This window comes from Schistocerca cancellata, chromosome 10 (assembly GCF_023864275.1).
Source record: "Schistocerca cancellata isolate TAMUIC-IGC-003103 chromosome 10, iqSchCanc2.1, whole genome shotgun sequence".
In the NCBI taxonomy this organism is placed as follows: Eukaryota; Metazoa; Arthropoda; class Insecta; order Orthoptera; family Acrididae; genus Schistocerca; species Schistocerca cancellata.
Window position 1 is genome coordinate 38771745 of NC_064635.1, and position 26294 is coordinate 38798038.

Here is a 26294-nt window from a genome sequence, read left to right on the forward strand (position 1 = left end):
GGGCTGCAAGTGACACTTTGGAGAAGTCTGTGCCGGATAAGTTGATTACGGATAGAAAACATCCACTGTAGCTTAATAATAATATTCAGTATATGGTGAGAAAGAAAAGACTGTTGCATTCTTGGTTCAAAAGAGAATGTGTAATGAGTCAGTAGAGATTTGTGTGTCTGTAAAATGAACAATGCATGAAAGATATATCAGCTACCATTGTTAAAAGATTTTGCCGAGAAACCAAGAAAATTCTGGTCCTACATAAAATTGTCAATTGGCTGAAAGGCTGTATCTAGTCATTATTTGACCAGTTTGGTGTGACAGTAGAAAATAGTAAATGGAAAGCTGAAATTTTAAATTTTGTTTAAGAAATTTTTCATACATGATCATACAAACATACCACTGTTTGACCATATCACAGAACCCCATACGGAGGACATAGTAACAGGCATCGAGAAACCAGTGCCAGAACTGACAAGCAAGAATTGACAACCAATATGCTGCCAGGTCTAGGTGGAATCCCAAAGAATACTCTAGGGCACTGGTATCTTGCCTAGCTTGCACTTATCGCAAATCTCTTGTCTATGGCAATATCACTAGTGACTGGGAAAACGTGTGGGTGACTCTCATATATAAGTAGGATACAAGAAAGGACCCACAAAATTACAGACCAATATTCTTAACACTGACTTGCTGTTGAGTTCTTTGCTGGAATATACTTGATTACTTTGAGGGAGACAATCTTATGTCCACAAACCATAATGGATTAAGAAAGCATTGCTTCTGCTTAGCTGAGCTTGCCCTTTTCTCACATATCTTGCGAACCACAAATGAAAGGTAACAGGCAGATTCCATATAACTTGATTTTCAAACCACATTTCATATGGTACCCCACAGCAGACTGGTAACAAAGGTACACGAACAGGTTCCCAGATAAGTGAGTAGCTTGAAGATTTCTTAAATAATAGAACCCAGTGTGTTGTCCTCAGCTGCAAGTGTTCATCAGAATGAAGAGTATCATCACTGATGGACAGGACGAGAAGCAATCTGCGGCTTTTAGCTGATGATGCTGTGGTGTATGGAATGGTGTTTTTGTTGAGTGACTGTTAGGTGATACAAGATAACTAAGACAAAATGTCTAGTTGATCTGATGAATGGCAGCTAGCTTTAAATGTAGAAAAATGTAAGTCAATACAATGAGTAGGAAAAACAACACTGTAGTGTTCAAATATAGCAATTGTAGTGTGGTGCTTGATGCAGCCACTTCAATTAAATATCTAGGCATAACATTGCAAAGTGATAAGAAATGGAACGAGCATGTAATGAGTGTAGCAGCAAAGGGGAACTGTTGACTTCAGTTTATTGGGAGACTTTTTGGGGAGTGTGGTTTATCTGTAAAGGAAACAACATATACAACACTAGTGTGACCGATTCTTGAGTACCGATCAAGAGTTTGGAATCTCCACCAGGATAGAATAAACAAAGACATTTCAGAGGCCGGGTGTTAGATTTGTTACCAGTAGGTTTGATCCATGCACAAGTAGGGTGATACAAAGAGGTCATCAAATTCTAGTTTGGTGAATAATTTGGAATTACAACAGGAAGGTACATTGGGAACTTAAAGGAGAATCCCAAGAGGGAAGGGAAAATTCTTTTCAAGGAACACTACTGAGAAAAAGTGGAGGAATGGTATTTGAAGATGATTGGTGAACAATTATACTGCCACCACCTTACATTTCACAGAAGGACCATGAAGATAAGAGAAATTAGGGCTCACATGGAGGCTTACAGCCAATCATTTGTACCTCGGACTATTGTCTACAAGTGGTGCAAGGTATCTTCAGCCAACATATAATGGCTTTCAGACTATGTGTATGCGAGTGTATACCTGTCCTCCTTTCCCCCTAAGGTAAGTCTTTCCCCTCCCGGGATTGGAATGACTCCTTACCCTCTCCCTTAAAACCCACATCCTTTCGTCTTTCCCTCTCCTTCCCTCTTTCCTGATGAAGCAACCGTTGGTTGCGAAAGCTTGAATTTTGTGTGTATGTTTGTGTTTGTTTGTGTGTCTATCAACCTGCCAGTGCTTTCGTTTGGTAAGTCACATCTTCTTTGTTTTTATATATCTAAAAACAATGTGACTTACCAAACAAAAGCACTGGCAGGTCGATAGACACAGTGTGTTTGTTTGTGTGTCTATCGACCTGCCAGCGCTTTTGTTTGGTAAGTCACATCATCTTTGTTTTTAGATATATTTTTCCCACGTGGAATGTTTCCCTCTATTATATTCATATCTTCTTTGTTTTTAGATAGACTATGTACATAGACGGAGATGATTTTTTTCTATGGCTCAGCAAAAGAAAGCACCCTGCAGGCCCACACCCTTTACACTGAAAAATATCAGTTTGTTGGAAATCAACCATTATGCTATTACAAAAAATCTTCAATTTTGTTATGGTCAGAAGCTCACTGGCACCCCAAATAGTAAATAGTGGACAGCCTCAGCCATTTGGCACACCTGAGATGATGGAGTGGGCATCACATTTAGTGGACAAAAATCTTGGATCACTGTGCGATGATCAGCAGCAAAAAAACACAGAATACGTCAATCATTCCCTTCTCTGAGAGGTACATACTAAACAAATTCTGTGTCAAGACAGATTTCAGAACGAAGATTTAATCTGGATCCAACATGAAATGTTTCCAATTCCATCTACAGAGCAGTAAGTCGGGTGATTTGTCTCAAGAGGCCACACATAGTTACAAGTGCAAGGATTATGGCAGCAGTTGCTAATGTGATTTCACTCTATGCCACGAAAGCCCCGAGAGTGGACTAAAGTAAAAGGCTAGAAGGATGCATTGTCATTGCAGACTGATGAAATCAAATAGTGGTCAGATCACAAAAAAAGGTTAAACCATTCTCTAAACAACACAAAAAAAGGAACCACACAAGATGACTGGCCATAAAATGTACCAAATGCAACCCTGTTGACTTCAAGACTTAAGTAAGGTACTTAAAAGTGACAACCACTTAACAGGCATTACAGCTTTTAGTCTTAAAATAATATCACAGGAACTAGAGAAAATCGTCCCACATTTAAAAAAATAAAGCTTCACATACACTGAAAATGGATGAAAGTTACTGAAAAATGTTTGGATAACTAAAGAGCTGAAGATATCTGGTAATTTATTCTTTCTCCTTTCTTGAAAAAATTACTTATTGTTTCTGAAATATCCTCCAAAAGTTAACAAACATAATTGCTCATATTAATGTTACTCACTGGCTCTTCACTGTTTTCAGTTTCATCATGACTGTTTTCAGTTTCATCATGACTGTTTTCAGTTTCTTCATAGGCAGGACTTTCATGTTCTTCTGGAACATTCTCCTGTAAGAAAAATATAATTGAAGACAAATTACAAAGAAGAAACTGCAAACAAAGCATACACTACAAGAAAGTAGGCAAAAAGTTCTAGATCTATGGATGAGGAATTCTAGCCTGTATTCAAAGGAAAATTTCATTTTTTTGTTCTACATGACTGAAGCTTCAACAAATTTAATATTCTTGGATGGAAATTAAACCAGTCTTAATTGCTCTATACATGCATGATCTGGTTGGTAGGGGACTTAAGGTTTTTTTTGTCCTCTACAAACTTGATGCTTTTTTATAAGCTGCCTTTAGAAAAAGGACAGAAAAATTGCATTTTATCAGAAATTCTGATGAAAATGGAAAGAGACTCTTGTTCACCACTCATTCTATAAATTTATTTCACAAAGTAAACAATTTTTAGACCATTGTCTGTACATGTGATATAATTACAGTAGTTATCAAATGAGAATACGGGATCAATACAATCGAAGCAAATAATAACATAAATACTTTAGGAGCAAAGGAGATTACTCAAAGAAAAGCAGACACTTTGAATCAACAACAGGCACACACACACACACACACACACACACACACACATGAACACAGAGATAGAGAGAGAGAGAGAGAGAGAGAGAGAGAGTGAACTAGCCAGCTTTGGGGAGGAGGGGGGGGGGGGAGGTAAGGCATACAGATAGAGATGCAGCAGGCAGGAGAGGATTTGGAGAGAGTAACGAGCAGCATGGAGGGAGACAGCCAGTTTGCTCGTTAGGAATGTGGGAGGGAGGTGTGGAAACTGCACAGGCTATGTATGTGATGTACGGGTTTCACAACAGTGGAGAGCAATTCAGGATGAGGGTGCTGTGATAAAGTGTATTTGTGTGTGTGTGGGGGGAGGGGGTTACATGCACTCCTGTTCACAACTCAATTCTTCCAATTTTCAAAAAAATTAAATGTCTCTATTCTTGAACAGTCATTAGTACATTTGTAAAATGGCAAAGGATATAGAAGTTGACCAGCAAATGATTTAGCTATTTGGAAAAGCTGCAGCTTGTTGTAAATAGAAAATTTTCGGTTTGTAATGCAACATACTAGATAACAGATTTTTTTTAAATACACAAACCAGTAAAAGTTTTGCATCACCCCGGTTCCCGCAGCACTTGAAGATAGACATTGACTGTTGATATTTTATCACAGACACTACCTGATCCTGCTTCATAAAATTCCTACATAATTCCCCTATACTGTCAGTCACCTGAGCCAACCCTGCACTAGGCTTCACAATGCTGGTGACCTGGTACTCACTCCCCAACACTTCCTGTAACTGCTGGCCCACACATATACCGTGCGAACTACCTAGCAGCAGAACCTTCTTCTTTCTGTTAGACTTTACAACTGACCTAGGCCTCCTGACTGCCAAGGACCTGTTGTTTCAATACGGCATGTGACTTGTAGATCTAAATGGCTGGAGAGAGATTAGCATCAAAGAACACGTCATTTGAGTTGTATTTGTGAAAAGTTGGAGAGAAATTGTGGGCTACATGGCTACACAGGCCATGAAACATGCATGCAAGTCCACTTCCGGTCAGTCATAATCGGGAATCACTCTGACCAGGAGCACTCAACACTAGTCCATCTGTGAGAGGGGTGAAATGTTATACAATACAAGGCTGCACAGCTTCAACTGACAGACATGTTTCCTGTGTTTTGGGCTACGTCAAATTTACTGCTGGCTTCAGTGATAGAAACACTCACGAAAGTTTTGGACTCATCTTTTGAAGGCCATTAGGCAGGTTTATAGTCATTCAGATGAGGAATATTCATGATATGAGAAATTTGAATTTGTATTTAGTTTGATTATATGGCAGCAGGATTTGTTTCTTAGTGTTTCATTATGTTTATGTACGTCAACTTAAGGTGGATCAGGAAGTATTTACTTGCCTACCATGTGAATTCAGGGTAGATATTCTAGAAATGTTCTAAACTGGTACACTTTATTACCTATCAATTCAATTCTGGGAATTTCTATTGTAGTTCTCTTCAGTACATGTAAATTTATACCACGGACTATTTCACTTATTTAGCTTGCTGATTAAATAGCATATGTTAATGCTTACTCCCAGATTTTCCACATTTTCTTCAAATGAATCTTCACAGTTTCTAATTAAGAGTAACCATAAAATTTTTCTAATTGTCAGCTATAGTAGAGCTCCGTGTAAGGCTGTGTGACCTGCCCCTCAGATATGAAATATGAGTGAGGCTTATTCAAATGGGATTGCACATTTGCCCAACTCCTTATGGAGAATGGTAGAAGATAATTTCCTTAATGATTTACTTACAGTTTAATCAACCCAACAGGGGAAATTTAAATGATACCACTTGAATGTCTGGATTTAGATCATGTGCTGTCTACAACTAGAGTCAGAATACAGAGAAGTCATAGCCTCTACAATAACAGAGGAGTGGGTTATTCACACAGGATCATCACTTAACTGCCTTCTTTCCGTTCAGTCATATCTTTGTCTATAGTGGAATATTTCTACCTGACTTATGGAAAAAAAAAATTATACTATTTTGTTGAAGCTCACTTATGGTAGATATAAACCGCTGTCTGGAAAAATTGAAAATATTTAAATTAGTAATACCATTCTTTTATTATTACCATGACTAATTCATATTATCCAACTGTATTATTCTTGAAATATCCAGTTAGCTAAGATCTCTAGCAATTAATTTTATTACTATGACCAGTTTCGACAGATCTACACTGTCAAAGTCTCATCTTTAAACATTAGTTGCACATGCTTGTTACAATACTGAAAGGCAAATATTGATGTCGGATCAAATAAAACATGGCAGGGTACATGAGCTTATCACAAATAAAGCAATGTACAATTAAAACATACAACAAGTTACTGATGTCACAGCATACACCAATTGCTTGACACCATGACAAACTGGTGTTCCCTGTCACATTTTATTTGTGGCAACATCACTATGTGACTTTCAGTATTGTAACAAACATTTACAACTAATAGTTGTTACAAGGTTTGATGATGAGAGTGCAGATCTGTCGAAACCAGTTATAGTAATAAAAAGAATTGCTTGCCATTTTCGCTAACTTGATTCTTGAATAATACAACATTCAGGTGTGTCTCCTCCGCCCCCCCCCCCCCCCACCCCTTGGGTTGACACAATATCAAACTTATATTATCCAACTGTCCTCTGGGAACTATACACACAATAGATGTAATGGAGATGGCTTTATTGGAACCAAAGTGAGGGGTGATACTCATAATTATCATTTCTGAATAAAAATACAGTGAGGCAGATTCGTTTATATAAAGGAAGTCATATTCATATTGCTACTCAACATTATATTTGGAATTAATAATTGCAAGCCCTAATATAAACATGAGTGTAGAAAATAAATTGAAATGGTGCCTACGTAACAGATAGTTTGATGTAACGGACTGCAGTAAATGTTAAAGCATATGATTGAATGGGGTGTCTCAAAGGTCAGTCATTTATGTAACAGACTGCAGTAAATGTTAAAGCATGAGATTGAATGGGATGTCACAAAGGTCAATCATTTTACAGAATAACTTGTGTTTCTTTTGGTCTATAGTTCATAGAGTCACACTTTGTATTTCTCATCAAAACTTCCATGGAAAGTTACATCTTTCCCAGATTCTTGTGGCACCTGGAGGATGGGTGAAATAACACTTCTTTCATATCCAAATTCCTGCATTGTTCATATTCAGTAGTATGCAGTCAATTTAAATGGCCTTTTCAATATACAGTTCCACTGCCTGTTTTTGAATAGCATTTCTCATATATTTTATACACTGGGAATTTTTTCACTGAAGTAATTTCATATCACACTTCTCTTAGGTTTCATTATGACTATGTTTCATGCACACGAGTGGTAGATGTATGTGGATCATCTCCGACACTGATTAAGTGTGTAGGACTTTAAAGATTGCACTTAAAGACAGGTTTTAAAAACTGTTTTGGGTTCTAACTTTCACCTGAAAGTCACTTGTTGCATATTTCCAGTTTCCACATCTCTAAGACTCTTCTTCGTTACAGGAAAGTGTACTAACCCCACCTCCCAAACCTCACAGCGCACACACCTGAGACGATTTGTTATCAACTGCTGTCATTCCTCTGCGGTTAAAAAAAAAAATCTGTTAGCCACAACCTACCTTGACTGCCCAAGATAGAACACTGGCAAAAGATGTGTCTACAGCCATACTCTGTAAACCACTTAGGAGGATACATCCTACTGTACTCGTTATTAGGGCATTTTCTCATTCCATTCAAGTATGGACCATGAGACAAATACTTACTTGAATGCCTCTGTGCACACTGAAATGAGTCTAAGCTTGTCTTTGCAGTCCCTCCATCAGAGATATGTACAGAATTGAAGTACGCTACTATCATTACCTGTTTCCATTTTTGAAGTATTTTTATATTCAAGTTCTGAAATTTACTGAACCAAAGAGACTTTCTTGGGATAGTGTGCATATATTTCCAAGTATTTGGCATTTCAAGTGGTTCAGCATCTCTGTGATGCTCACCAATGGTTAAAAAAATATGTGACCATTTGTTCTGCCCAACCCTGTGTACATCCAACAACCCCTGAAAGTCCTACTTCATGTGTGTCTCACACACTTTAACAACATTTGAAGATGGATTATATAACTGTTTTGTAAGCAACCTCACTTGTTGCCTGCATTGCCCCATCATACTACTAATGAACAGAAGTCTGACGTCTGCTTCATCTGAGCCTGTGTGTTCTTTCATATTCCGACAAATTGTTATATCCAGATATTTGTAAAGGTTCACCAATTCCATATGTGCCTCATGGATATTTTAATTATGGGATCCCATCTTTTTTTGTGAATACAAAAATTTTACATTTCGTAACACTACAGCCATTACATGATTCAATTTTTGAAGTTTTTAATGTTCAAGTACTAAAACTTTACATTTGATACAAAATGTGTCTCAACACTACTGGAACCAGAGGTGAAACCAAATGGAAGGTCCCTTACATCGCTAATATGAACTTTGAAGCTGGTAACTAATTTTCCCATGCTGTACAAGATAATACCTTTTACTGCCAATAGCTGATAGGCTCGGGAAATAAAGAATGTATATCAGAACGGCTTTACATACGGGTATTACATGCAATTTCGTCCTTCATTCAGCAAACCATGGATTCGTTAACAGCAGATCTCCAGTCCTAATATATTTCTGCCTTCTTTTTTATTTCTGTGTAAACGTCACAGATTTTGTTATTTGATCTGTTCTTCAGTCATGGCCTTCCTGTAGTTGTTCCACCTTTGATAGATGCCTGATTTATTGTTTTTAGGAGTTCTTCATATGTCAACACATGGCCACTAATCTGAACTCTTCTTTCTACAATAGCCTTCCATAAACTCCTTTTCCTTCCCACTCTTAACCATTTAGCAGACCACCACATTTCCAAGATGTGCCTTTCATATCATATTTCAAAATAATTCAGTCTTTTCCTTTCCCCAGTCATCATAGCCCAGGTCTCACAGTCATACAATGCCACCACATTCAACGTGTATGGTACAGAAACCTTTTCCTGATTTGTAGATTGTTACTTTCAGAGGTTATTAACCCTGTCTCTTAATACATACAAGTACTGACTGTCCTTTCATCTCACACCACAGTGACTGAGATAATTGTTTCTAATAGTGTAATCACCTCCCCATACCCTCTGCAGACAGACTTCCTGTCTGTCTACTGAGCTCCCTAGTACCCGTTCACTATGGTCCATTATCTACAATGATGTTATTGTTGAATATTTTTTCCTCATTTTACTTAATATTTAAGATAAAACTACATCACCTGCACAGGTAAACTCCTGTGACTATGTGTATTTTAATCTGAGTCAGAGAACAAAAAAAATTATGTCCACTGTACTCCTTGGAAGATTCATTACTACTATTCTAATGAGCCAAAACAAGTGATTAACAGTATTGTGGTCTGGGTTTGGAAAGCAATACAGTGGAAATTCTCTGTAGCAGGCATTGCTAATTTCGTCCAGGTACATGACACCTGATGTCCATGAACAAGTTACCCAATTCCCACCAATTACAGGCCGGTGGTTTGTGATCATGGAGCTTGCGCATGACAGTGTGATTCATTCTGATCATGTGACACATTTACACTGATCCACACTATAATTTCAAAGAGCCTTGATCTGTAGCGATAATAATCAATGATGTCTTGGGTCAAAATGGAAATACATAGGAGTAATTTGCCACACAACCCCACTTTTGACAGTGTGCGCTAAGCAGTAAGCTCCAAAGCGCTTGTGCCTGCACCAGTACCATACTCAGTTTTCAGATCTTCCACAGCTTGCCTCCTATCCAACCTTATGAAGTGGACAAACCTCTGTATGTTTACTGTAGTCAGTCATAGACGTCTTACATGTTCTTGCCTACTCGTGGCTTCACCTTCAGTCATTTACTTTCCAGTGATGCTCACAACAGCAACACATGAACAGCTAACTAACTTCACCATTTCCAAGATGTTGTTTTCAGGGTGCTCGACCATAACTATGTGCTCTTTGTTGAAGACACTGATGTCAGAAGATTTCCTGATTTTGGCAATGACTGTCACTAGATGTAATTTCTCATTTGTCTCTCCTATGCTTATATACTTTCCTTACCATGTTACTTGCCCACAGCACCTCCAGTCACCACTATCTCATGATGGACAGCAGTCACAATGTCTTGGCTCATCTGTGTGTCCACTGTTTTCACTATTGTACCTGTTACTATTTATAATCCGAAATAACTGACACCATTTTGATCCTGAATCCAGTCCAATAAACATGGGCTTGAAGAGGCACACACTCTCAGATATAAGATATGAACACTTGTTCACCAGAGGGTCTGAAAGGTGCTTGGTTGTGAATATGAGCTCATTCATTGTTTGGAACTCTGTCAACAGTATGATTTGGCAACTAAAGAAAACATCACAATCCAAGATCTCTAAAAAGCATTTTATTGAATAACGTGTTTAAACATAACTAAGCTGTTAAGTTGCAATTTGCTTCACATTGTGTATACACTTTCCAGTATCATAAAGATCACTACAAATTGCCATGTCAAATGTAAAATTACTATATACATCTGTTTGCATAAGACTTTCACTGACATTTGGGGTCAGATTGGATCTGTCTGGATGGTATGTCTTATGGTATGCACCTGATGCCTATATAATGTGCCAGGAAGTCGTTAATATGTTCTCTTGATCTTGTACACATGATACATGTGTAATAGGGAGGAAAGTTGCCACTCACCATATAGTGGAGATGCTGATTCATGATTGGCACAACTATAAGATTCTCACAATTACAGCTTTCGGCCATAATGGCCTTTGTCAGCAATACACATACATACACACACATTCACGCAAATGCAACTTGCACACACGTCTACTGTCTCAGACAACTGAAACCCTACAGGCCTTTGGCAGCAATAGACACACATGCACACACAACCTCATGCAAATGCAACTTGTACACACATCTGCGGTCTCAGACAACTGAAACCACACTGCAATGTGGCTACAGTTGTTTGAGACTGCAGACGTGTGTGCAAGTTGCATTTGCGTGAGTGTTTGTGTGCATGTGTGTGTATGTGTGTCTACTGCTGACAAAGGCCTTAATGGCCGAAAGCTATAATTGTGTATCTTTTTGTTGTGCCTATCGCAACTCAACATCTCCACTATATGGTGAGTGGCAACTTTCCTCTCTAATATTTTTACATTCCATCCTGGATTTTCCATTGCTTGACACATGTGTATGCATTTCAGCAGTTGTAATCTGTCAAGCCAACCTAGACGTCCAACGAAATATTCATATACAACAAGAAATTTATTTCCTACATACATCATTAATGCCATTATTTGTACATGGTTTATCTTGTATGTAAGATGTCAATGGAAATTGCAGTTGTATGTTTCTCGATTTAAACTCCTGTTCAATCACATGTAACACTCGTGCTGGCTCTATCATTTTTTGAAAAAATATATTCTAGTAGTTTTGAATTGTTGATTTGGACATATTTAATGTATTAAACTGAATTTCTGCAATGAAGGACAGTGCACTATGTTTTAAGCATTACTTTGTTCTTAAAATTTCTTTTGTAAGGTATTTCAATGAGTTAGCCTACTTAGATTTATGTTCTAAATTCTATGTACAAGTAAACACCAGTTTCAGTTTTATGAGACAGATCATGGTGATGATTGTTTAACTCACATCCACATTGAGCAACCTAGACATCGGGTGATGTATGCAGTGGCGGATTTAAAAATTTTGCGCCTCTAGGCACGCCATATTATATAAGGCACCCCCCCCCTCCTCCCCCACCAAAAAAAAACATGTTTCAAATAATAACTATGACCAGACCACTTCACAATTGCCGTTTTGGGTGGGAGCGCTGTGAGCTGTTTCTGTACTCTGCTATTTGTTGTTCTGAAGGACGCGTCAGCGGTCTAGTCACGCTCAATCAACAATAATATGGTTCCTGAACTGTACTTAGTGTACGGTAGCGTGTGAAACGAACTAAAGACTGTATTGTGGTAACACATTCATCTGTTGAACGACAACAATAACGAGCACAAAGAAATTCAGCAGGGTTTGTAGGAGGCAACAGATTTTTCTTATACATTCACTTTAAATATGTTCTTTTACATGAAACCATTGAAAATGAAAAAAAAAAGTTGTGTTACGATCTAAAAATTGAAGCAATCGTGTCATACATTAGAAATTAATACGTACTTTTACAGAGATGCGTTCAAAATTAAAATTAAACTGTCGTTTTACAATCTAATCACTTGAATGTGTAGCAGATAAAAAAAACACATTTGTTATTAATACATGGGTCATTCCATGTCAATTCAACCAATTTGAGAAAATGTTGCAGCTGATAGTCTCAGATTTGGCTGCAATTTAGCACACCAATGCTACCAAGTGTGGAACACTCATGCACAAAATTTTAAAAGTTCCATTATTATGGCTACTGAAAGAAGGTAGCGTGACCTGGAAATTGCAACCCGCATCTGGCAATCTCTCTTCAGACTCAACTTCAGGTCTTAGTTAACTTTGGAACTATTCCGCAAAGTCCAGTGAAATTTTTACAACCCAGTAACATCCACTTAGAGAACACACTCTATGAATCAAAACATCAACAACATATTTCTGAGGGAAAACAAAAAATTCCAAAATGTGATTAAAAAAATGTTATATGTGAAAAGGTACATATTGTAGGTGCCCTCTATGCCAAATATAATTCACTCAAAAAGGGTATAATTTTTTTGTGGTAAGCTTAATGTGGCCTAAACACATACAGAACTCATCTTGCCCATATCAGTCACACAGTTACATGCACACGAAAATACAAAAATTTGAAAAATTACCAGAAAAACATGGATTTTCTAAGTGTGGTAGCACAAAAGGGACAAGTGGTATCCTAGCCAAATTTCAAACATTGCATAAGTAGACCATAACATAATATGTGGCAAAATTTCAACTTGTTATTGCAAGGCATTTGTGTACAATAAAAGTTGAGAGATGTATTTGGTTACGTTCTTTTAAAATGATTTAGAAGTAATAGTGATAATGCAGACAGCTTGTTTCAGATAAAGCTGCAGCAATTGTGGGGAACCATTAGGCAACAGAAAGTTAAACAATGATAGTTTTCAGGGACAGAATGAGTCATTGTTAGACAGGAACAACAAAGGAAACAAGCAACAATTACAGGTTACTCATGTTTTTAAGATTCTAGTTCAGACTGGTCAGTACTGTTGTGGAAAGTCAGTATGGAGGCAGAAGAGTGTACTAGTGGTGCTTTTGTTCACCCAAGTTGCAGTATTGGTAGAGCACAAGCATCTGAATGTCATAAAACAACATATGGAACAAAATGTGGCATTCACTTTGTACTGTATGATCTGGATGAATCGGACCAAGATTTGTTGCTATGGAGATCCAGGATACACCATGTGGGCACAAGAAGTACAGTTCCAGGAAACTTTAGTGTTTGTTATCATCATATGAAAGTGTTTCTGGATAAGTATTCTTTCCTACAAAGAAGTTGCTTTGATCCATTTTGGATTCATAAGAAGACAATGAAATGTAGCCTCCAAGAAATTGATATAAAATCTGTATTGAAAGGGAATCAGTGTATGGGGACTTAACATGAAACCAGGACAAAAGTTATGTTCCAGTTGTGTTACACTGCTAAAAAATGAAGAATATTCTGATAATTTACATGACAGTGATGAAGAGTATCAGCCACCAACAACCACAGTGTATGAGCAATTAAATACTTCAGTGACTGCTCTTGGTTTGTCCCCCATAAAGACACACAAAGTTGGGAAAAGAGACAGGCCCAGCTATGGTAGAAGAACACTACAAGAAGCTCAAAATGGGAATTGAAACACAAAATAGCTGACACACTAATGGTGGAAGAGGAAGAACTATCTGCTCCAAAGGAACAGAAATCATGCCAGATATGCTGTGATTTGGACAAAATTGTGCATGATTTGAAAGAAAAATGTGCCATATCCACATGCCAGAAAAAAGTAGCTTGCACCTTCCAGCTGGTCTATTGACTACACTGCAAAGGAATTAAATGTTTCTACATATATGGTAAAGCAAGCTAGGAAAATAAAAGCAACCCAAGGAGTGCTTCCACAACTTCAGCAGGCTAAGGGTAAGCAATTGAGTTAAGAAATAAAGGTGCTAGTGTCGGAGTTTTATGAAAATAATGACTACAGCCGAATAATGCCTGGAAAAAAAGATTATGCAATGGTGAAAATGGGAAATGTACGTGTACAGATGCAAAAAAGGTTGTTGCTATGCAACATATCAGATCTATATGTAGAATTCAAGGAAAAGTATCCCAATACCAAAGTAGGTTTATCATCTTTTTTCAATCTTCGGCCAAAATGGGTTGTGCCTGTAAGTGCAAGGGGCACACACAATGTTTGTGTATGTGAGACCCATCAAAATGCTAAGCTGATGTTTACTGCTATAAAGGATTCTGGTCTGGATTACAAAGGTGCAATGAAGCTGCTAATGTGTGACATCAGTTCACACAGGTGTGAAAAGTGTCCTGGTAAGGCAAATCTTGCAGAACACATGAATAACAAACTGTATGGTGAACTTCTTATGGATAATGATGAACTAGTTTCTTATAAACAATGGACACACATGGATCGCACAAGTCTTGAAAAAAAGCAAAGTACAGTGGAAGATTTTGTTGAAATGTGTCGTCAAAAAATGGACAAACTGACCACACACAGCTTCACAACAACAGTACAATCGGCTTATCTCCAGTTTTGTAAGGATAATTTGAAACAAGATGAAATTGTAGTAATACTAGACTTTTCTGAAAATTATGCAATTATAGTTCAAGATGCTATCCAAGGATATAATTGGGACAACAGTCAAGCAACTCTCCAGCCATTTGCAATTTACTATAGAGGTAAATCAGGTGATGTGTCTGTCATGAACCTGTGCATTTTTAGTGACTGTTTAATTCATGGTGCCATTGCAGTTCAGGCCCACATTTGCACTGTCATGGCATATGTGAAAAACAAGCTGCCTCACATACATTTTGCGAAATACTTCAGTGATGGGGCAGTTAGTCAGTGCAAAAACTGTACATATCTCAAAAATTTACGTACGCATTACCATGATTTTCAGATTCATGCAGAATTTTCACAACAAGACATGGTAAAAATGTATGTGATGGTATCAATGCTACCATTAAGCGCATGACATCATGAGCTAGTCTGCAGCACCCTGCAGAAGATCACATTCTAACACCTCTTCAATTATTTACTTGGGTACAGAAAAAATATCTCCGGCATACAATCATTCTATGTTTCGAAAGATGAGGTGAAATCAGTCAAAGAGTTGCTAAAAAGCAGACTAGAACATGTTAAAACTGTTGCAGGCACAAGGAGCCATCACCACTTCTCTCCAGCAGACTCTGACAATGTGCAGATGAGCAGACAGTCCGGTTATAATTATAGGTTCATGCACAACATGTGTCTTCACAGAAGGATTCAGAAACAACATACAACCACGTTGCTATGTTATTGCTGTTTATGATCACAAATGGAACTTAGGATGTGTTGCAGAGTGGTGTGAAGCAGAAGGTGATGTATTTGCGAACTTCATAGGACCAGCAAGATCATTTCATCGGCCACATTTGGCAGATTTTTGGATTCCTTTTGAACATATTCTTATGACATTTCCAGTTCCTACCACAGTGTCAGGAAGACGGTACAATTTGCCACTCAATGTACAGAGTACAGTAGCTAAAGTGTGGGAGAACTTCTTTTTGAAGCACAATCGACTGGTTTTTAGCAGTTAAGGTGCAGTAAACATTAATGATAGGTTGTGTTAATCTGTCTATATATTGTATACCTAAAAACAAAGATGATGTGACTTACCAAATGAAAGTGCTGGCAGGTCGACAGACACACAAACGAACACAAACATACACACAAAATTCAAGCTTTCGCAAAAACTGTTGCCTCATCAGGAAAGAGGGAAGGAGAGGGAAAGACGAAAGGATGTGGGTTTTAAGGGAGAGGGTAAGGAGTCATTCCAGTCCCGGGAGCGGAAAGACTTACCTTAGGGGGAAAAAGGGACGGGTATACACTCGCACACACACACATATCCATCCACACATATACAGACACAAGCCGACATATTTAATGTCTATATATTGTGAAATTTAAAATTTTCCCGGCGAACTAAATACACAAAATGATTTCGGGCTTGCAGTAATTTTCTGTCTACCATCAAAAATTTCCGACCTGTTGGGATCAGTGAAAGACAATCTGGTATTGCGGAAGGTGGGAATTTATAAAATACCTTGTCAGTGTGGCATGTCATATATAGGACAAACATTGCGAACAGTAGAAGAACGTTGCACTGAACATCAATGCTCTACTTGCCTTTTGCAACCTAGCAAGTCTGCAATTGCCGCGCATTGCATTTCCACTGGACACTCAATGGAATATGACAAGACAACAATTTTGGCCACAGCAACATCCTTTTGGGACTCCGTCATAAAATAATCAGTGGAAATTTGCATGACAGATAATCTTATCAACCGTGACAATGGCTACCAGCCATATAATGCGTGGAACCCCGTCATCTCTAAGATCTGCTCCAGACGAAGACGTCAGAGTACTTCGATGGCCGCGGCAATTGACAACGCCAAAGACAGCTGAGTTCTGCAGTTCCACCAGCGAGGGCGCTGCTGGCGGGCAGTGTGGTTCGTCTGTCCATATGATTTTGATGCATGCGCAGAATACTCGCTGCATGCGATATATTACGGAACAGAGGGCGTCTTCGTCAGTCTTCGATCACTCAACTGAGGATGGCTGGCAGGCATCAAGTCGAAATATCGTGGATGGAAGCTGACGACGACCGGCTGCAAGCCTGAAATCTTTTTAAATGTCTATATGTTGTTGCTTAGTGATTAAACAGTTGTGGGAGAGGATAAGAAGAGGCAAAACAGTTTATGGTGTGTTTTTAAAAAATTGTGTTGTGGAACAATGGCCACATCACCAAATACATCTGTCAACTTCCATTGTACACAAATATCTTGCAATAACATGCTGAAATTTTGAGATATATATCATTATGGTCTACTTATGCAGTGTGTGAAATTTGGCTTGGATACCACTTGTCCCTTTTGTGCTACCACACTTAGAAAATCCATATTTTTCCGGTAATTTTTCAAATTTTTGTATTTTCGTGTGCATGTAACTCTGTGTGACTGATATGGGCAAGATGAGTTCTGTGTGTGTTTAGGCCACATTAAGCTTACCACAAAAAAATTTATACCCTTTTTGAGTGAATTATATTTGGCATAGAGGGCACCTCCAATATGTACCTTTCACGTATTACATTTTTTTAATCACATTTTGGAATTTTTTATTTTCCCTCAGAAATATGTGGTTGGTGTTTCGATTCATGGAGTGTGTTCTCTAAACAGATGTTACTGGGTTGTAAAAATGTCATTGGACTGTGTGAAATAGTTCCAAAGTTAACTAAGACCTGAAGTTGGGTCTGAAGATAAGATTGCCAAATGCGGGTTGCAATTTCGGGGTCACGCCACCTTCTTTCACAAGTCATAATTCTGGGACTAATTGGCAGGGGAAACTAATACTTTGTACATGAGTGTTCCACACATGGTAGAATTAGTGAACGGAATTTGAGTGAAATCTGAGACTATGAGCTGGAACCCCTGGTTGAACAGACATGGAATGACCCACATGAATCTACAGGAGAGAGTAAGAAATGAAAATGAAATAAAGATTTCGGTGCACAAACTAATAACTAAATACAGATGAATAAACACAGAACTGGATCTGCTATTACATAATTTTACGGGCTACTGTGGAAAAATCAAATTTGTTTTATAATCTAATAATTGTCCGCAGCTCGTGGTCTCGTGATAGCGTTCTCGCTTCCCAAGCACAGGTTCCCTGGTTCGATTGCCGGTGGGGTCAGGGTTTTTCACCTGCCCTGAGATGACTGTCTTCATCATCATCATTCATCCCCATCCATTACGAACTTGTCTAGTACGGTGTGGTGTGGGTCTCCCGCATCATTCCCCTACTCTTTGTCAAGAAGCATGGGACTTCATTTCCAATCTAATAGTTAACACACATTACGGTCTGTGTAGCTAGATGCTGCATAGTAAGTGTACACAATACCTTTAATCCATGTAAGGGCTGAACAGTTTTGTACTGCAGCTACTTCTCTCACCATAGTTCTTTTAAGGATATTAGCAAAGCTTTTATGTATTTATCGACATAAATGAACTACGTTATTTATTAACACTTTTTCATCTGGGCATATTCTCTGATAACATATATTTCCGCAATAATTATACATTTCAGTAGGCGCCAAGAATACGCATCCGTTGTAATATACTACAGTATCAGTATGACTTGACTGTACAGTGCCGAGCGGCCTGGATCATTCCGGTATTGTTTAGTGTTGTCGGGCACCTTCCATCACATTTGCTCGTAAACGAGGTTTAGTTTCACGTTCTGCCACCGGCAATTGTAAAATAAGCAGGTAATACTCAGTTTGTAAATCCAATGAAAGTTATAATAAAAATCACACCACAATCTTAAATTTTTAAAACTAATATGAACAAGTAGACAAACTCACCAGTCAGCAAAGTTTGCATCTGGCTTTGATCGCAGAAAACTCATTGATCATATCTTCATAATTCAGCAGTTACTAGCTAGGTCAGCTTCGATGTGTAGAATGGATTTCTCCTCAGACAACGTAGAACATAGCTACAATTTCAGTCTTTTAAGAGCCAAAAACAAGTGTTCTGCTGAACAATTTGTAAGTGCCATACATAGAAATATTCTAAGAGCACTGTCAACATTCGTACAAACGGACTGTAACCTCTCTTTTCATAAAAATTTACTCATTTCAACTGTTATATCACTAATCGCAGAAGATTTCAAAAGTTCCGCAAAATGTACAGATTCACTAGGGAAGGAAGGCTCTGAATCTACGTCATATAATGCTTGGAGTTTTTTGCACATTCAGCAATATTGTCAGATTAACTATTCTTAAGGTTACTGAAAACTGTGAAGCAGTCCAACAGTGTCCTATAGCTTTCCTTCCTCATCACTAATTCGGAGTACAAACTGTCGAGTACTGAGAGAAATGTTTCGACTCTAAATTTTTCCTTTCCAGTCAGAAAAACTTCTTCAGAGTCCGCTTCTTCATCACCATGAAGTTTGCGTTTTCGTGTCTTTTATAGGTGCATTCATGGTCTATATCAGTTACAATTTACATGGATTTATTTTCATAATAGTCCAACATGCCATGAATTGATGTAAAAAATCCTACATGTGATTCATACAATTCATGCACTATTTTAGTAGGTATCAATATTTACACTATTAAATCTCTGGAGTATGTCCTTCCAAACTATCATCATGAATACTGTTTCTAGCCTGCTGAGCTGATACAATAAAGCTGATACCTCATTTCGCACAAGTGGTTTTTCAAACGTATTACTGGCAATCTGTATGAGGGCACTGATAACGCCCTCCCAGTTTTCATATAAACACACACGCATCCACTCTCACTGACCAATGTGTTTTTGATAACTTTTTATCAATATGCTTCCTGGTTTCATAAAAGAAAGAAGTTTATCCCAACTATCTGTGGAAGCAGAGAAAAAATTGTAAAGGTTTTGCACTACACTGAAAAATGAACATGCTTCCTGACAGCTTGCAGTACTGGTGCCGACTAAATTCAAAGAATGTGCTGCAAAAGGCACATAATGCGCTTTCAGATTTCGTTGTTTAATGCATGCCTGCAAACCAGTGTAGGTTCCTGACATCTAGCTTGCGTTTTCATTTGACTGGCCTCTACAGTCAGTAATATCAATGGAATTTGTAGACAGGACTTCTAGTACGGCCTCAGCTAAGTTTTTGTACTTGTGTCCGGGGTTTGGTAAAAATGGAAGGAAATGTTCAAGAGGTTCACCATTCTCATTCACATATCTTAATATGAAAGATAATTGATCAATATGTCAAATACCCACAGTAGAATTTACTATTATAGAGAAATATTTCGCCTATTTTATATCACTTATGATAATTCTTTTTATTCGTTCTGAAAAAAGCTCTATTATTTCATCACAGATTGGTGAAGAAAGATAACATGTATGTCCCTGCCCTGGATTTTCATATCATTCAATGTGCTCTGTGAGAAAAGGTCAAACTCTGCTATAAGTTCAAGAGACATTATAAACTGACCATTATGTATTGAACGGAATCTTTCAATGTGTCCACGTAGGGGAAGTCCATGACTTGTTAGCTTCTTCACTACTGCAAACAAGCTTTTTAACACACTGCGCCAGTACGTCTTTTTTCTGTTTCAGCATATGACTCGAAATGGTTATCTCTTGTTCCAAGTGACTTTTTTCTTTTTAAGAGTGGTAACTCAGAATTTTTGAGTTCATGTGACTTCTCTTGATGAGATAAATATTAGAAATATTTTCCAATCTGCAACACCATTAGTAGAAATCGCAGCCTTACCTCCGAGCAATTTAGATGGTGCACAAAATATAGCATCGCTGCTGCAATAGTATACTAGAAAATCACACCAATTTGATTCACCATTTAAAAGTTATGGTAAAATATATATTTTTTCAAATAACTTGTTTTATTGCCTACTGATCTTCCTGAATTAGAAAAATCGCTGTTACAATTTTGATTAATGCCATGTCATAATAGAATGTCGATTGTTGGTTTATTGACACTCCACTCTGTAGAATCACCACTAACGAGCTTATTTCCTTTTGCAATGTCTGACTCCACACTTAGTTTTTCGTGAATCTCGAAATCAGGAAGAATTTGTATTTCTTCATTTTTAACTTTTGTTTCCTCTGTATTTACTACCTTTACAACAGTTGCAGTGCCAGAAACATCATTCGTACTACTTGAACTCGAATCCGAACCAGCAACATTTTTTGCGAAAAATTTATCTACTCTGCCAAGCACTTTTAGAGCAATGGCTTCTCGTTCTCACCTTTCCTTCGATAATTTCTGAAATGCCACCCCACTTAATTTTGCACGTCTGCTTTTTTCACTGTTATTCGTGTCAAGGCACTTACAAAAGAGTCAACCAACAGTCAAAGCAAAAGAAAAAAAATTAGTAAAAGGAAAGAAAGAAGAACTGTATCCAGTCCCAATCATACTACACCACACATCAACACAAAGCTTTTTACTTTAAACACAGAGTGATGCACCTACCAACTCGGGATTACTCGACGTAACTGTGCTATGAAAGAACGACAATGCAGTATAATTTAATTTCATTGCTGTCAGTTTCTCTGTTGCCAGTGAACAGTAGAAGCACACCTACTGGCTGGTATTCGTCTCTAATGAAAAAAGCAAATAATTTTTGCAATTTCTTGCACTGAGGTGTGCTGCATCGACTCTTACCCCAATTATTCTTATAACATTTTAGCAGTTTCTGTGGGCAGAGAAGACAGACTACAAAGTTTAAGTAGTGTTGTTGGCAGTTGATGTGGTGTGTTGGCATTAGTGTGAACACTGCTGTTATGTCTACAAGCAAATGCAGCTTTTTTTCCAACATAAAATAAAAATAACCTTTCCTCGAATAAAAAAAAAAAAAGCTTAGTTAAGAAGTTTAATATAAAATTTGCAATGCCACGTACTATTAGATTGTACAGAGTGGGAAGTTTGATATTGTGCAGGCTGCAGCACAATAAATGAGACATATGAAAGTTGGTTTCTTCTTATTTCGCCAAAAAAAGTAATTAAGTAAATAAATAAATAAAATTTTTAAATGGTTGTGAAGTGTATTTCACACATTATTAGATATTCTGCTTATGTTCTTTCTGTATAAACATGTGTTTAAAAATGTAAAACATTCCCAGTATCAATATGTTTTGTTAAACGAGTGTTAATTACAGAACTGGAGGGTTGACTTGATACATCCCGGTAATTTCTACAAGAAATTTAAGTGGAGTCGAGTTTTACATATTGAGGCCCACACATGTTACAGTATTTAAGAAACTGCTGATCAGTTTATCACAGCTTTTCAGGGGTCCCGGTATTTTCATGGGGAAAATATGGCAGGGTTAAGCAGAAGCCCACAACATTCTTGGAATAATAATATTTCAAAAATTGTATTGTAGATTGCCATCCTGACAGCTTATCTTAAATTATTTTGAACAGTCATGAAGATGATACCAGACAGAAACCCAAAGTTAAATTTCCATTCAGTCACCAAGTAAACTACGTATATTTCCAAGCTTGTATTGTCGAATTTGATTCTTAAGGCTTTTTTAAACTAGCTAGCTGTATAACCCTTTCACGTACATGGGACACATTTGTCCCACATATAAATCACCTTACTAATTGGACTGTAATCACAGCTGATTTGCTGCAGATGCTCTACTTGAAGCAGAGATATTTGTTTTCTTTAATATCGTACATCTTTGGTGGTAACAATTACTATAACTACCATTAGTCGTCGGTTATTGTTGCCGGTTCTCACTTCGAGCAGACACACAAATTTATTCACTTATTGTGTGCGTATTGTGTTCTCTGCTTTACTGTCAAAGCTTGAAAGTATATTCAAGTAAGTTTCTCTTTTACTTTAGACCATTCATTCTTTGGGACGTAGTTGTCCCAATGTACCACAATGGTAATTTGTGTACTTGGTTTTGAATGTCATGAAATTGTTACTATTACGTAAAAAAAACCCGAGCAGAATGGTATTTAAAATTCGGTTGAAAATATATTATCTTTCATTTTATTAAATAAGTGGAAAAAATTTGTACTGTTATAATTTCAAACCTGCTTTTAGGTCATGTGTTCCAGAAAAAGAGAATTTTTCATCACTGATAGAAAGTGTTATGCAGATTTTGGAGGCTCGCAGTAGTGATGACAAAGATAATCTGTTACTAGATGAAGAAGATAAAATTTTTCTTGAAGGAGATATGGAAGATGAAAGAGAACATGTTATTATAGAAGATCCTGAAAAAGTAATACGTAGCCCACCTAGCAAAAGAAGGCATACAGACAAAATATCAGAACCAAATGCTGAGGTACCTGATTCCCTTCCAGATTTACCAGAATTTAAATGGTCCAGAACTTACTAAACAAGACAGTTCAGTGATAACATGAATCATGAATTTGGGAAAGTGCTTTTGTTTAGTGTCAGTGAAAATTTTTTCTTCCACTATTGGCCTAAAAGATTTGGTGCATGATATATTAATTCCTGAAAGTATTCAGTATGCAGAACAATCAGGCAATGCATTCAGCACAAATGAAGATGAAATCACGGCATTTCTTGGTATGAACCTGGTAATGGGGTACCATATTTTGCCTACATTTAGAAGCTACTGGGCAACTGAACCCGAGTTAGGTGTTCCTTATATAGCTCAGATTATGCTACTACATCGGTTTAAAGAGATTCGAAAGTACTTACATTTTTCCAACAATGCAGATCAGTCAATAAAGGAAGACCGCACATACAAAGTGAGACCTGTAAATTACCCATTTGAACAAAACCTTCCAGGAATCTCTTAGTGCTACTAGGGCTCAATCTGTGATGAGTATATGATCAGATTCAATGGACATAATATTAGCAACAGTATGTCAAAAATAAGCCAGTCAAAAGGGGTTTCAAAATGGGTTGAAGATGTGATTCGGAAACTGGCTACCTATTTGAGTGTGATTTATACACCGGCAAAAAAAAAAAAAAAAAAAACAACAACTCAGATCCTGAGTAGGGCTTGGTGAGTCAGTAGTTCTGAAATTGACAAAGTCACTATCCAGACTGGGATGTTACATTTACATAGATAACTTTTTTTAACTCTCCAGCTTAGCAGTATTACGTTGGTTTACAAAATATCAGATCATGTGGAACAGTGCACACCAATCATAAAAACATCCCAAGACATTCCCTCCAGACAAGGAAATGAAAAGAGGTGATTCATACAGTCCCAGTAGCAATAGTTTGACAATCCTCAAATGGACAGATAACAAGCCAGTTTTTCTACTGGCTAATTTTATTTCCCCAATACCATGTACGACAGTGAAGAGTCGTCAGTCTGGTCCTTCTGAAAAGATCTATGTTCAGTGTTCTCTTATGATAAGAAAGTACAAGTGGATGGGAGGGGTGGACCTTATGGGCCAGAAGAAAGTGACTTATGAGATCGACAGAAGGCAAAGATTAAGTATTATCTGAGAATTTTCATTGATCTTCTTGACACTGGTGTAAACAATGCATATGTAATATATTCAAAATTGGCAGAAGAATCAGGATTCAAATCAACACTATCATCCCTAGAGTTCAACAATGCATTGTGAGAAATCTAATTGGAAATTATTCAAGCCGACAAAGGAATTTATCAACAGTAGTGAAAACATCAAGAAGGTTGCAGACCAGTTGCAATCCAAAGAGTCCAGAGCACCGAATGATAAAACCAGACATAAGGAAGTGATGTGTTCATTGTGCTTCAAAGTGTGTTGAAAATCGCACTTACAATATTTGTCAACAGTGTGGTGTTACTTTATGCTTTACTTCAAGCAGAAACTGTTTTGCAAAATTTCACATCAAATAGACAACATATACACAGCCTCTGTAATTTTTCGACGTATTAAGTGTAATGTGTTCTGTAACTGTCATTTAAGGACCACAGGGACAAATACGTCCCAGCTTTTTTTTTAGTAGTGCAAATAAAAATGTTTGAAGTAATAACATATTTTGTTTATAAATCCTCCAGTAACCACAGAGATACAAAAATTTTAATCACTAGCACTTTAGTTTTCTTATGTACCTGAAAGGATTAACTACCATATCAAAAATTTTTGTCATCTGTAAGCGCACTTATTTTAAAATGTAAAAGGTTAAAATGAGTATGGAGGAAAAAATGCCACCTCCCATTAAGGTGCCACCCTTAGGCCAATGCCTAGTGGGCCTATACATAAATCCGCCATTGGACGTACCTATGCAATCCAGATGAACAACCTATTACTATGGTTAAAATCTTATTGCATGAGTTATATTAATGTTTTATAACAGGGTGTATACGGGGACAAGGAAAAAAAATTCCCGGATTATTCCCGGATTTCTCCCGGATATCCCGTTTAAAAAATATGCTTTTTCCCGGGCGAAAATACACTTTTTCTGTTGTAAGTGACAGTAGGTTTTCCGTAGATTTTCCCTCGGAACTGTAAAACTTATCAATCCTTTGAACGGTTAACGTTTTATACAATCGCATAGAACTTCCTGGAAAAATTAGAAAAGACAGGGCAAAGAAGTTTTGGAGAGACTTTTAATAAAGAAAAAAGGAGAGAAGTTTTGGAAAGACCTTTGATTTGCAGCAAAATATACGTTGCGTATTTTCGTATTACGAAAGTATAAATGCGAATTGCACCAAACACAGGGACGTTGCGATGTTCTTTTGTAAGCGAGTCATATCTCAAGCCACGAGATCTCGTCAGCCGATGACAGCAGCTATTCAGAGCATATGACACGTGTTATAGTCAGCCAATAGCAAGATCACTGGTTACATAGAGTGAACACGCAAGAGGAAAAGTTAACGGTTTACAATAATGTACACAGTACCGTATATCTACAAGAAAAGCTAAGCTTTCACATATAATGTTAGTCTCTAAGATTAACACGCTACAACAGAATCTAAGCTTTCACATGTAATATTGATCTTTTTTTGCGTGTGTTATACTTTAAGACACATCACACAAATGTGCCAGAAAAATTTAAAATTATGACATAAATGTCTCGGCTCCAAATTCTTGTAAGTGGCTGGTCCTCAAACTGTTCAGTTTCGAACGCTCTGTGATTTAGATATCCATCCCACTTTTTCACATGTAACACAATTCATCTTGCGTAAAAAGAAATTTACTTTGAAAGTAGCGTTTTTCTAACTACCGTTCGTAATACTATCCGGAGACCGTTAGAAATAGGTTCGATTTACCAGTTGCCAGAGAGCGCCAGAAAACAGGCATTATTGTGCGTGTGCAACTGCAGTGGTGTAGGAAGCCCGTATGTTCGTGGGTATAAAGCACTAAGAGAGCTTACATTACACCATAAAAGAAACAATGCATCAGAGGATACTCCAAAGAGCATCGGAATTTGGTAAACCATACTAAAATGCATAATTCGGCTTGAAGTGCAAACTGGCTATTTCCAGATTCACAATGAAGTAGGTCCCGTCTGATATTAAGCTTTTCAGTGTGGTTTTTGGGATGTAAATTGTCTTGGAGTACCAGTACTCTACGATCTCATTTTTGGTTCTTTATTAGGGCATAATGCCA

At 37.5% G+C, this 26294-nt stretch overlaps 1 protein-coding gene across 1 annotated transcript in view; it reads right to left on the bottom strand.

Moving 5' to 3' along the window:
- LOC126106682 (uncharacterized) overlaps positions 1-26294 on the bottom strand; it is a 379708-nt gene that overhangs the window by 285053 nt on the left and 68361 nt on the right. The window contains exon 3 of the mRNA XM_049913049.1: positions 3270-3374. Coding sequence (XP_049769006.1) covers positions 3270-3374 — 105 coding nt within the window. The remainder of the gene's footprint in view (positions 1-3269; positions 3375-26294) is intronic.